The sequence below is a fragment of the Pipistrellus hanaki genome (assembly GCF_964339955.1).
Source record: "Pipistrellus hanaki genome assembly, chromosome: 1".
Classification (NCBI taxonomy): domain Eukaryota; kingdom Metazoa; phylum Chordata; class Mammalia; order Chiroptera; family Vespertilionidae; genus Pipistrellus; species Pipistrellus hanaki.
In genome coordinates this window covers 157,302,108-157,316,034 of record NC_140503.1, presented here as the reverse complement: position 1 = coordinate 157,316,034, position 13,927 = coordinate 157,302,108, and the positions used below count along the sequence as shown (strand labels likewise).

General features: G+C 41.8%; 1 protein-coding gene across 10 annotated transcripts in view; it reads right to left on the bottom strand.

Annotated features, from left to right (window-relative positions):
* Window positions 1-13,927, bottom strand: part of ABCG2 (ATP binding cassette subfamily G member 2 (JR blood group)) — a 98,315-nt gene that overhangs the window by 18,155 nt on the left and 66,233 nt on the right. For all 10 annotated transcript variants that reach the window (XM_084882009.1, XM_084882011.1, XM_084882017.1 and 7 more), the window contains 5 exons: window positions 9,692-9,751; window positions 8,935-9,049; window positions 8,197-8,349; window positions 5,277-5,434; window positions 1,194-1,345 (listed from right to left, as the gene is read on the bottom strand). In XM_084882009.1, coding sequence (XP_084738135.1) covers window positions 1,194-1,345; window positions 5,277-5,434; window positions 8,197-8,349; window positions 8,935-9,049; window positions 9,692-9,751 — 638 coding nt within the window. The remainder of the gene's footprint in view (window positions 1-1,193; window positions 1,346-5,276; window positions 5,435-8,196; window positions 8,350-8,934; window positions 9,050-9,691; window positions 9,752-13,927) is intronic.

Genomic DNA, 13,927 nt, shown 5'->3' with positions numbered 1-13,927 from the left:
GAATCACCTGGTGGAGTTGTTAAAACACAGATTCCTGAATCCCAACTAAGAAGTGCTAAACTAGAATTTTTGGGAACATATAGGTAAAATTGCATATCTAACTTAGTGCTCTGTATATAACATCTGTCTTAGAGCACTAGTTAAGTATACAATTTTACCTATATGTTCCCAAAAATTCTAGTTTAGCACTTCTTAGTTGGGATTCAGGAATCTGTGTTTTAACAACTCCACCAGGTGATTCTCATCATGAGAGAAGGTTGGGAAACACTGTCATAGAGCATCATCTATAATCATATGAAATATTTCTAAAATGAAGCAGACTTCATGAGCCATAAAAAATAATAATTATAGCCAGGCCAGCGTTGCTCAGTGGTTGAGCATCGACATATGAACCAGGTGGTCATGGTTTGATTCCTGGTCAGGGTATATGCTTGGGTTGTGGGCTCCACCCCCAGTTGTAGGGCAGCTGACCAATGATTCTCTCTCATCATTGATTTTTTATATTCTCCATTCCTCTCTGAAATCAATAAAAATATATTTTAAAACTAAAATAATAATTATACCTTGTCATCTGAAATAGAACCAGGCAACCCAGAACTGTCAGAAATATTGGTCCATTAAAGTAAGACTCAGAAGTAGTCATTCCATTGATTGGTAAGTCACTCATATCCACTCAAGGACTAAATCTTCAATCAAATGTTACTACAAAATTAAGCAGCATCTCCATAAATCCTCATAAAAGCAGACCAATATCCCATTCAGGGGGAAAATTACACAGCTTGATCTATTATATATATGGTTAAGAAGACAAATGATTTAGGGGGAAAGGGCGGTATTAGGCCTTTCCAAAAATGTTCAATTAGATTAATAACTGATTATGAGGCTAATATATTGAACTGTTAGGAAATGGACACTAGAGCTGGGAAGCAGAACAGTATAGTATAGGTTCAGCAGAAGTAGTCCTATACATACAAAAGTATGCATGCATATTCAAACAGGACAAAAAAGAGACCTAAATGACAAGCCAGTAGTGCAAAATGAAGACAAATTCACCAAACTGACCAAAGATGGTCTGGAGTGGTGGAATCCATGTTATCTCTACTCAAAGATGAAGCAGCACTCTGACCACTTCCTCCACTCTCTTTCAGGATTCTATTAATGAAGGATCTCACTGCATGAGAAGGCAAACATACCAGCTGATGCAAAGTATCCCAAGGCCTCCTGAGCAGGCCCATGGAACATCATTTTTCCTGAGGCCAATAAGGTGAGGCTATCAAACAACTTGAAGATGGAATAACGAGGCTGATGAATGGAGAAGATGATGGTTCGTCCCTGTTTAGACATCCTAAGGTAAAAGTGAGAAAATAATGAGTCATTCAACATCTAAATATTGCACATTAGCAAAAAAAAAAAAAAAAAAAAAAAAAAAAAAAAAAAAAAAAAGTTTATTCCTACCTTTAGCTAATTTCTTCCTGGTTCAACTTAACTTTCTCATACTAACGTCATATCTCATATTATCTCTCTGATAGGTAAGGGATCTATATTCAACCCTGTTATGAAAGACTAAAGTTTCTTTTTCTCTCTTTCTCTCTTTTTTTCTGTCTTTCTTTCTTTCTTTCTTTCTTTCTTTCTTTCCTTTTTTTGTGTGTGTATGTACATAGGGTGCTTCATTCTCCAGAGTGATACATGCTACAGACAGTGGGTTGGGCTTGCACCGATGTCCCCATATGTACAGAACAGAGTAAAGTGGGTCTCTGACGAGTCTGATTTGCCTTGATGTGGAAAGGCAGACGGGGAGGATGGAACCAGGGATGTGTTCAGTCCTGTGCTGGTGCCAGTCTGGGCTGCAGAGTCTAGGCAGCATCCAAGGTGGTCACTTCCAGGAAGGGGATGCTACCAGGCTTAGAGGATCTTCTGTTCCATGTCTTCTCCTGGGTGCCTGTGGCTCCACCTCCTCTGGCTCAGGATCTTGGTTCAGGGGCTGGGAGGAGTAGCCATCTGGGCCTGTCCTGGTCTCTTCTGGCTTTTCCTCGGGCTCCTCCCTGCTCCAAACTCCAATGCTTTCTGTAGGGCCCTGGTGTGGCCCTAGTTCCTCAATCTGTTTGGGAAAGATGCGCTCAGGGCTCGAGGTCTCCCCCTACAACTACTGCAGCCATCCAGGCAGGGTCCACTCAGAGTCCACAACCGAAGCCTCACCTTCACTCAGGATTAAAGTTTCTTAAAGTGTGTCCCATGAATGGTCTAGAATCCACTAGAACATTAAAACTGCAGATTTCTGGACAGTCTTCCCAGACCTGTTGGGTCTAGGGAATCTATATTTTAAACACTCAGGTAACTTGTAAGTATGTTCCAGTATGACAGCTTATTATGGGCTAAATATTAAAACAATAGTTGTATGCCCCGTTCTCATTGATTACTGAAGTCTCCTGTTTCTATAGAAGTTGGTGTTCATTATTCTGTCCTAATAGTAAAATTAACATTACTGAACACTTCCTATACCTTTTTAAATATTTATAGGTAAACTCACCTGAACTTTCACAATCTTGTTACGAGATAATAAGGCAGTACTGATAGTACCAATAGTCTTATAACCTTCATTTTATAAAGGGTTAAGCAGCTGGCCCCAGGTGTCATAGTTGATAAGGGGCAGGGCTGGGATTTGTTGGCCCATGGCCAAAACATTGCTAAACAACCTTTACACAGGATTTATTACTTACGTGTCAAAGAAACAAAGGCCAAAAGTACTACTCAAAAGTTATCATAAGAAAAAGTATTTTATTAATAGAACTAGAGGCCTGGTGCACAAAATTCATGTGTGGGAATAGTCCCTAGGCCTGGACTGCAGTCAGGGTGCATCTTCTCTGGCTGCTGGCAGCTGGCCCTACCCCACCCCCACCCCCCACAATCCATCCCCAGTTCCCTGTTTGCCATAGGGTGATTGGAGCCTATTGGCAGGGAGGAGGGATTGAGAAGTCAGCTGTTCCTGACCACTTGCTGGCCCCGCCCCCACCATGGGTCACCCTCTGTGTGTGGGGCAACCAGTGGGGTGGGAGCCTTATCCTGGCGCCGCCTACCCCCATCCCACCCCCCACCGCCAGTGTGCGGTGATCAGTGTGCCTCATAGTAACTGGTCAAGCAGTCGTTAGGGTCAATTTGCATATTACCCTTTTATTATATAGGATCACTTCAATTGAAGCATTTTCTAAGTACCTACTACGTGTTTCCCCAAAAATAAGACATCCTCTGAAAATAAGACCTAGCGCATGGAAAGATAAGACATCCCTGAAAATAAGACCTAGCGCAACTTTGGGAGAAAAAATTAATATAAGACACTCTTATTTTCGGGGAAACAGGGTATATGCTAGCAATGTGTACATGTTTGTTCTGTCTCAAAAAGGATCAGGTCAGTAAATCAATCATTTCAATACAACATGGAATAAAAATAGCTAAGTGTTCCTGGGAAGCAAAATGGGAGACTATAACCCAGTTTGAAGATGATGTGAGATACTGTCAAGGGGCCAACAGGAATAAGCCACAACAAAAGAGAAAGAATAGCCAAGCTGAAGGAACATGGAGAACAAAGGGTGCAATGGCAAGGTCTATTAAGAAAACTTAAAAAAAAGAAAAAAAAAAATAGAAAGAAAACTGCAAGTGATTCGGTGTCATTACAAAGTTGAACTGAGGAGTGAAGAGAAGCTAACTAGAGAGAATGCATCAAAAAATAAGCTTATGCAAGTGCCCTTCTTGAAGCATGCCTATGCCCTCCTTTCTGGTGTGTACCTTTTTCCTTTTTAAACTCTGAGAGTCCCCATGGGACTTGCAGCCAGAGGAACAGCAGACAGCCAAACCCCTGCACCTGTCTCTAAGGCCCTTTTCCTCTGACTTTTTGGTGAGCCAAGAGCAGCCTCACCTCGGCTCATTTCTTTCCTATAACTTCACCAGGGAGCCAAAGAAGCCCCATTTAGGCTCTCCTATTGCTTCTTCTCTCCTAAGCCATCTCTTGTTTCACTGTACCCAGCTTAATAAACGTACTCTTAAAAAAAAAAGGGGGGGGGGGAGAAGGGGGACAGTGCAGGATGAATCCCCTTAATCAGAAGCTGAAACTTCAGTCAGGCCAAAAGGAGCCAGTAAAGGAAGCAGGGACGTGGACTGTGGTGAGAGCCTTGCTCCTCTAAGTGTGTTCTGAGCACCACTAGTACCGGCAATAGTACCTCCAATTAGAAATGGAGAATCTTGGGCTCCACCTCTGAGCTGTGGAGACAGAATCTGCATTTTAACGAGACCCCAAGTGATCAGTGTGCACTGTGGAGCTTGAGAAAGACTGGGTGAGCTCTCCAACAAGCGAAAGATGCCTGTGTCCTATGAAATGTACTCTATTCTCGAAGACAGATAAGGACATGAGAGGCAAGGAAGACAGAGAAAAAGCTTAGGAAAGAGTATTCCTTCAAAGGAATCTAAGAGAGAAAGGAAAAGAGACACTTCTAGGACAGCTGCTGAAGTCTAGAGTCTATGGATTGGGTGGTGGGAACAGTATCGATGTGACTTCTGGCTGGGAGGGTTGTGTCTCTGTTGTTTGGAGTTGGGGAATCGATGTAAGAACATGAGATTTCTTTGCACAATGTTAGAACTTTTCTCTAAGATTGAAACTTAATTTAAAAAAAAAACTAATGTAAAAAAAAAAAAAAAAGATGTTAACAACTTAACTTTTGAAATGTCTACTAACTGATCTTCCCACAGTCTTTTTTCTTGGTTAAAGGAAATTCCATTCTTTTCACTCCAATCTATCATTGTTCAGGCCCCAAATCATATATCATTCTCAATAATCACATCCCATGTCCACTTCATGAGCCAATCCTGTTGGTTCTATCTTGAAAATAAATCCAGAATCCACACACTTCTTACCACCTCACCCCTACCATCCTAGTCAAGGCCACTGGTCAACTCAGGGCCACTGGCTGTTCCCTCCAATGAGAACTCTCTTCCTCGATATCCAGACCTCACTCACAGCTCATATGGCACATCTTCCCTGACCATCCTGCTATGTAATACAGCACTTCCCACCACCACCACATCAGCACATCAGTCTTCCCTATATTTTTACCCTGCTTCATTTTTCTTGAAACGCTTATATTTGCTAATTAACTGATCCCCTCCAACGAAGAAGGGAGAAATGTTTATGTGTTGAGCTCATCGCTGAATCCCCTGCACCAAGATTAATACCTGGCACATAGTATTATGTTGGATGAATATAGGAACAATGTTCCCATAGCGCTTACCTCTTTAGGAGCAGAAGGACAGCATTAGCTGTGCTCGAGTCTAAACCAGTTGTGGGCTCATCCAGGAACAAGATGGATGGATCGGTAATAAGCTCCATCCCAATACTAGTCCTTTTTCTTTCTCCTCCAGACACACCACGAGTAAACTGAGTTCCAACCTAACACACAAATGTTATCATTAACAAAAACAACCACAGGCACTATGGTTTGTTGAGCTGCTAACATGTGTCAACCCTGTAAGAGGCACTTTGTCTCATGTCCTCATTCATTCTGAACAGCAAGTAAATGAGTGTCTTGGAGAAGAGGTAGGTTTCTCTTTAATTACACAAGTAAACTGAGGCTCAGTGTAGAGTTGGTATGTGGCTTAGCCTGATAACACTCGCATGCTGTCAATAGTTCTATACGTTCCTTATCAAGACAAATATTTGTTTTAAGATCCTAAGTTAGAACTTAAAGACATGGCCCTGACATAGTGAAATCACAATCGACAAAGGACAATAAAGATAGGAAAGGAACAGGTGAAAGCATCTATAATATATTATTAGCTTTCTTATGCCCCTTTCTTTCTCCCCCACTGAAAAAGTCCTCAAGTGGACTAAAAAGCTAGGCCATAGCAGCTAATACGGATGGTCACTTTCTACCGTCCACATTAGCACCTCTAAAATCACCGTAAGGCATCTCAAACTGACCCTATCTATACTCTTAACACATCACAAAATTCCTGACTCATTCTTTCAGACAAATTCAGAAGGCAGGTGACTGGCTCAGTTTTTTCAACCAGTCAGCGCCACTGTGTATGGTGGAGGAGCAGGAAGGGTTGGGTGAGGAAGGAGGTGGGAAACAACTCATAGTAAGAGTCTTCAAAGAGATAATAATCACATGCTACTCATGCCCTTGATTATATCCTATTAAAAAATGGAGCTATAAAGTACATTTAAAGTTAATTGGAAAATGTGGGCTCTACATAGTTGATATTAAGATTTTAATTGTGTTAGTTGATAATGGTATTGCAGTATTATAGACAAATGTCCTTTTTAAAAAGATGCCTGGCCAGAGTGGCTCAGTGGGTTGGAGCACAGTCCCACGCACCAAAGCATTGCAGGTTTGAATCCAGTTGGGCACGTAGTGAAGGCAATCAACCAATGTTTTCTCTCACATTGATAACTCATTCTCTCTCTTTCTCTCTCTCTCTCTCTCCACATGTCTTGGGGTGAGGATTACAAACAAATAAGTAAATAAATAAAGCATAATAAGGATTCAGGGATGAAATATGATATTCATAATTGTCTTTAAAATATTTCAGAAATAAAAAGCTAAACAATTCCTGAAAAAAAAGATGTTAACAACTGGGAAATCTAGTTATTGGTAATCACACCAGTATATTAATTACACTACAATCATGTCATAACTATAGCAATCAGACTATTCTCTCTACATTTCAGTTGTGTTTACAATTTCATAAAAGTTGTGCCAAAACCGGTTTGGCTCAGTGGTAGAGCGACGGTCTGTGGACTGAAGGGTCCCAGGTTCGATTCCTGTCAGGGGCATGTACGTTGGCTGCGGGCACATCCCCAGTGGGGGATGTGCGGGAGGCGGCTGGTCGATGTTTCTGGCTCTCTAAATCTCTCCCTTCCTCTCTGTAAAAAATAAATAAAAATATATTAAAGGGAAAAAAAAGCATGCTAAAAAAACAAAAAAAAACAAAAAAAACTTGTAACATTTTTTTATGTATTATTTCAGCCAATTTGATAAGTTTATTGTAAGGAAGAGAACAACTGCCTTCAACTTATTTTCTATGGAAATTCAGGCAAGGAACTCAGGTGATGATGGCCTAAAGGTAACGGTAGGAAAGCACCTTAGTGGAAAGACAGAGCCCCAAAAAGGTGAACCCAATCACTCACAAAACGAAAATAAGTGGTGCATGGTAGCAGCTAATACTTATTCTTCCAAAATTCATTTTACATAGAAGACTGAAAGCATCAGATGAAGCAGCAGCCAGCGGAATACCCCATCTTCATGACCTCTAAGTAAGGGAGGGAACTAGAGCCATGACCGCCTGAAATGCTCATCTTCATCCAAAGCCTCAAATGCCTTCCAGCCAGTCTTCCTGTCTACTCATCCACTGTAAATCATTCCCTCACTCATCTTATCCCTCCTTCCTGATCCTGCACAACCCATACAGGGAGCTACTTTTGTCTCTTTTGCCCACAGCTGTTACCTATGAAAGCCAAGGGAGCCCAGCACATGATAGCGTGTGAGAAACCCTGGCAGGAGGAAGAGAGAGAGGAAGAGAGGGGGGAGGGATGGGAGACAAAGTGTCCTGTGAAAGAAAGGCGTTAGGAAAATAAGTTGGCTGCTACACCAATGAGAAATAAACACTAATTTGACTGAAGATAATTTTAAAAGCCAAATTACAGCCAAGTGAAACATATAGAGCAAGAACCCTGGGATTTTAGTCATTTATGAATTCTAGAAATATATTGTACCTTCAAGGCAACAGAATAAAGTTCCTGGAGGAAGAGAGCTAAAAAGAAAAAAAAAAAGGGTGGGGGGGGGGGGTTGAGGAGAGAAAACAAAAAAGTGAAAGTTAGGAAACAGATAATGAATGAGTCAGGACTTACACAAGTAGTGTGGGGGAGGAGCCAGCACTGTCATCAAGGGAAGGGACATGTAGTCTTTGCAAGAACACTTTTACATACCAGCCCACACGGCCATACTTCACCTCCAGGATTCAATCATTTTAAAATTTTCTTTTCCTGGCTAATTTCCACCTTCATATTATGTAACTAGTCACTTTTCTTACAGAAAGCAGCCACTTTGGCCACACACATTATAGGAAACTTCTGAATAATAGTGACACTACCCACACAGGGGAAGTCCTATTTGCTGGCAATGACACCATCAATTGTTTCCACTTTACCTTGGAATCTGCCACTTTAGCCAGACCTAACTCTTGAATGACCTTGTTTATCCGTTCGTTCTTTTCATGATTCTTCATAGTTGATGGAAGGCGAAGAGCTGCTGAGAACTGTAAATTTTCTCTCACTGTCAGAGTTCCCATCACAACATCATCCTGAAGGCAAAATGGCATTTTTAACAAAATATATCATGTCTTTTCTAGTACTGTCTTCAGTATATACAACTTAATCCACAAGAACAACATGCCTGAGGGAAAGTTCTAGCCAATGATAAACTTGTAATTACACAAATTATACCAATAACTCCATATTCAGATAGCTGCGAACCCTGATGGAATAATTCTCATTCCCTATCTGTACAGCCGAAGAGAACACAGGTAATTACGGTTACTACTAGCTGACATTTCCATACTGCCTTATACAAGGCTATGACAAAACTTCTTTCTAAGCTAGGGCAGGGAGAGAGGGAAAAGCAGGGGGAAAAATATAACAGTAGAGTCTTTTGGGAATATGACAACTAGAATTGATACGATTGAACTTATAGGGGTCATATTCTAGATTCTCCTTGCCTTTTCATGTAACATCATTTTATGGGAGATTATAAATAGCTGAAATAAAGTTGGTTCTATGCTCATATTGTGTAACCAGTGGGAGGCATGCTGAGCAGTGGGACCAGGAGACCTGGCCAAGGCACTTGTCCAGACAGGAGAAATCTAAAATGGAAATCCACAAATACTTACTTGCACCACATAACCTGAGTTGCATTTGAAATTGGCAGTTTGGGGTGCTCCATTTATCAAAACATCTCCAGATAATCCCTTCGGATCTTTCCTTGCAGCTAAGACATCTAACAACCTATAAAAGAACATAATGGTGAGTGTTTCTCTTTAACTCAGGCTGTATCTCTCATCTATTCTGAATGGAAATTCCACTCAAGTTAAAAATTAACTAATAAAAAAAAAAGTCTATGGTCTAACTATAATTATATATTTTTTTAAATTCTTAACTTCCATGTTTTGTTTTGTTTTGTTTTGTTTGTTTGTTTTTTTTTGTTTGTTTTTTTTACTCTATGCTACAATAAAGCCTCCATACATGAAAAAAAAATGCACTGTTGGCTGATACAGCACAGTCCTCCAAGCTGCCTGACCCAACCTCGGCAATGTGCTCCTTTAGCTGAGATGTTAGTCTTCACTTGTGCCTTTGTCTCCATCTCTTCACTTTCAAGTCATCCCCTTCCTTTTCCTCCTCATTAGTTCACACCATAGATGACAGCTGTATGCCATGACCTGTCACATCCTGTTAGTAAAGCTGACCTCCTAAGACTTCCTGCTCCTCAGGACAGAACCACAGCTGGCACAACTGCGTGTGAGCCACAGTGCCTAGACCCAGACCAGACATGCAGCAAATATTCAACTAACACCTGCCCTCGTAAAAGTGATCTTTAAAAGCACATTGAAACCACAAAGGGAAAGCTTCCTGATACTCTGTTATACTCACGAAGATTTGCCTCCACCTGTGGGTCCCAGGATGGCGTTGAGGCCAGGTCTCATGATCCCACTGCAAATGCAGAAACAGACTGATTTACTGGTTCCTTTTAAAACTAGTTCTAAAAATTTAGAGTCCGCATTAAATGTACTCCATGAAAGGTGATGAAATAAAACAGAAAACAAGCACAAACAAACTTACAAAGGAAAAAGAAACCAAACTGTTAACAGAAATCTAGTAAACAAAGGATGTCATCCCTAGTCAGCATCTGTAGGGAAAAAAATGGCTCAGGTCCCTTTAATTCCTTTGGATTTATTGTCTAAACTATTTACACTTTTTGGAAAAGGACACACAAACTTTCAAGTTTCCTTGAAGTAAAAGATTCTGGCAAAACATCTGTGAAGCTTACTTCTCTTAACACAATGTAAAGTACATCACAGGTCTTGAGTAGTGTTAAATGATAATTATTTGCTACCTACTCAAGTTCTACATGGATTTATAGAACAACCAGGATTAATGCTCTCACTGCTCAAATCTAGTCAAATATCAAAACAATGTAATGGAAGTAGAAATTCAATGGCTAGAAAAAGCACATCAGCTGTTGAAAAGAAAACCTTATCAGTTCTTAATGCTCACAAAATTCTTAATTCAATTGTAAAAATTAAACATATGCCCTCCAAATCCATCATCTTCTTTCTTCAAAGTTTCAGGTAATTAGAATGGAAAATTCTCAGTTTCAAAATGGGAGACACTATTTTCTATTGGCGATGACTTTTAAGGATGTACAGACATAATATGGACACTGCGTGTTCTGAACAAATTACATAGATGTTTGTGGGTAGGGAATATTCTAATAGAAAGTAGGAAGGTATTTAAAAAAAAAAGGAAGAGGAGGAGGAGGAGGAGGAGGAGGAGGAGGAGAAGGAGAAGGAGAAGGAGAAGGAGAAGGAGAAGGAGAAGGAGAAGGAGAAGGAGAAGGAGAAGGAGAAGGAGAAGGAGAAGGAGAAGGAGAAGGAGAAGGAGAAGAAGAAGAAGGAGGCAGCCAAGATGGTGGCAGATTAAGTGGAAGCTACACTGACATTCTCCCTGGGCCAAGCTGGAATTACAACTAAAATATGGAAAAATCATCTTGAATAACCAACTGAAGACTAGCTGGATAGAAGCCGTATAACTAAGGAGGACGCATAGAGATTGGTAGGAAGTGCAGAAGCAAAATTGGGCTGGCTGGGCTCTCACAGGCAGCAGCTGAAGTTCTAGAGCTTGATATCTCAGATATGGGGGGTTTTCTCTGAGAAGTCTGGGGTCTAAAATCCCAATCTGGGCCCCCCAGCCCAGAGTAACAAACCTGGGAAAGGTGCCCATATAACATCTGGCTGTGAAAAGCACTAGGGGTTCTGTCTGACAGGGAGAGATGACTAGAAACACAGGCACTACCTTAAAGGGCCAATACACTAAATTTTGTTTTCAGCCACTCATCATCTTGGGCTCTAGCAGAGGGAGGGCAGAGTGGAATAGAGCTGTGTGAGGAGACTGGGGAGAGAGCTTTCATAGCATTGCACCTTTTGCCTGGGAGGAAGTGATTGCCCCACCCACTGGAAACCGGTTCATCCCACCTCAAGGGAGTTTTTGCCCTGCTGGGGTCTACAGCCTGAGGTTCATTTAGAGACTAACAATCAGCCTGCAGGCAGAGGTGAATCTCTGGGTGTTTTGAGTCTTTGCTACATACCTCTGGGCCCTAAAATAGGAAAAGCAGGCCTTGGTGCACAGCTCAGTCCTTGCCACGCACACCCAGCCCCAGCAGAGGGAGCCACATGCTGTGGATCACTGGTAGCTCCAAATGGTACTTGGGGCCAGCCACAAATAGAGTCTTATCATTGGCCGGCACCAGAGACCTTCCAAAGAGGGCCAAAATCAATAAGCCCAGTAGCCAGCGTCACAGAACAATAGAGCAGGATCCAATAAGCTCCACAAGCAGTGTATCCACAAGGAGATATTGGCAGGCTCCAAACTCTGCTGAAGTGAATTCCACTTCCCTTTGAGACAGCATGGAGGGACCTGAAGAGTATTACGCTGAGTGAAACAGCCAATCAGAGAAAGACAAGTAGCACATCTTCTCACTTACATGTGGAATCTACAATAATAAACAAAACAAACTGACGAACAATATAGATTCAGAGACATGGGAGCATGGAACAGACTAAAGAATCACAGAGGAAAGGAGGGGGGCGGGGAGGGGAATGGGAAGAGATTAACCAAAGAACTTATATGCATATATGCATAGCCCATGGACACAGACAATAGTGTGGTGAAGGCCTGGGGGGAGAATGGGTCAATGGGTGACAAAAATAGAGATATCTGTAATACTTTCAATAATAAATGTAAGTTTTTATAAAACTAATGCAGGGTTGACTGTGCTGAGACTCAGGAAGAACACAAACATGTAATTTAACCCTGAAGGTCACCAGTAGAATGGAAAGGAGAATTCACTGGAGTAAGGAGAAGGAAGAGTAGGTCCACCACAGTTACACAGGCAGGATGAAATGGAGGAATGAGGAAGGCCTTTCAAAACCCTGGCGTCGCACTAGCTGGTTTGGCTCAGTGAATAGAGCATCAGCCTGCAGACTGAAGGGTCCTGGGTTCAATTCCAGTCAAGGGCACATCCCGGGTTTCGGTCTCAATTCCCAGTAGAGGGCATGCAGGAGGCAGCCAATCAACGGTTCTCTCTCATCATGGATGTTTCTATCTCTCCCTCCCCCTTTCTCTCTGAAATCAATGAAAATGTATTAAAAACACACACACACACACAAAAAAAAAAAAACAAACAAAAAAAAAAACACCTCATGTCCACGCCCAATGTCTGTGGAATTGGTAGGTAAATCATAATTTACTCTCCAGAGAATCCAGTATCTATCCCAGTGGAAGGTGCAAAGCAGAAGGCTATTTCATGCCCAGACGGTGACTTTCACAGGGCAAATACTACCATATACAGCTATCATTGGATGATAGATATCACAGTGCAGCTGTGCTCAGGGCTCTAGTCCGGGAGGACTCAGCACTGCCTGCCTATTGTGCGGGAACTGTCACTAGTGTAAAATGCCTGGTGGGTGCTAGGGGGAAATTTACCTCCTACTTTGCTCATTAACTGAGGTACCTCTCACTGAAACATTGGACAGATGCAATGAGTTAGGTAAAGCAGACACAAGCTCTACAACAGAAAAATATCTGATTCTTTTCATGGCATTTCCCCTCTGATATAATAAAACATACTAATGGTTGGGTGAACTTTCAAGATGCATTTACCTATAGCTCTTCATGTACCTTCTGCATCGATAGCTGCCTACGCACTGTTTCTACAGTGACCAGAGATAAACTTGTTACTCACTAAGATTTCATTGCCAGAAAACCTTTCCAGGTTTTAAAAATATCTACTCAAATAAAGACCAAGCAATCCTAAATGATTAACTCAAAAGACAATGTGAGTGTTCTACGACAAAGAATTTTTGCTTAACCCAGTTGGCTTCCTTTGGCACTAAACCCTAGCATTACAAAAAACAATAGACAATCTTAACTGCAAGAGTCCCAGTTTGGAGCAGTGGCTGATTCTCCCTCCAGTCACTCAACACAACTATTCAGTGTCTATGTGTGCACAAGACACTCCTCTAGGACATGGGTCAGAGGTCAGAATAAGCCAGCCCTGGCTGGTGTGGCTCAGTTGGTTGGGCACATCCCATGCACCAAAAGGTTACCTGTTCGATTTCCAGTCAGGGCACAGGCTAGGATTCAGGCTCTATCCAAAGTAGAGGGCATGCAAGAGGCAGCTGATTGGTGTTTTACTCTCACATCAATATTTCTCTCTCTTCCTCTCCCTTCCTCTCTCTCTAAAAATCAATAAACATTAAAACTGAAAGGTCTCTACCTAAACCGGTTTGGCTCAGTGGATGGAGCGTCGGCTTATGGACTGAAAGGTCCCGGGTTCGAATCCGGTGAAGGGCATGTACCTTGGTTGCGGGCACATCCCCAGTGGGGGGTGTGCAAGAGGCAGCTGGTCGATGTTTCTCTCTCATCAACGTTTCTAACTCTCTATCCCTCTCAATTCCTCTCTATGTAAAATCAGTAAAATACCTATATATTTTTAAATCTTTTTGGATTCTACATTCTAGTCCAGGGATCAGCAAACTACAGGTGGTCATGTCTTCTATTTTCAAAAACAAAGTGTTAGTGGAACAGAGCCGCACTCGCCCATTTATG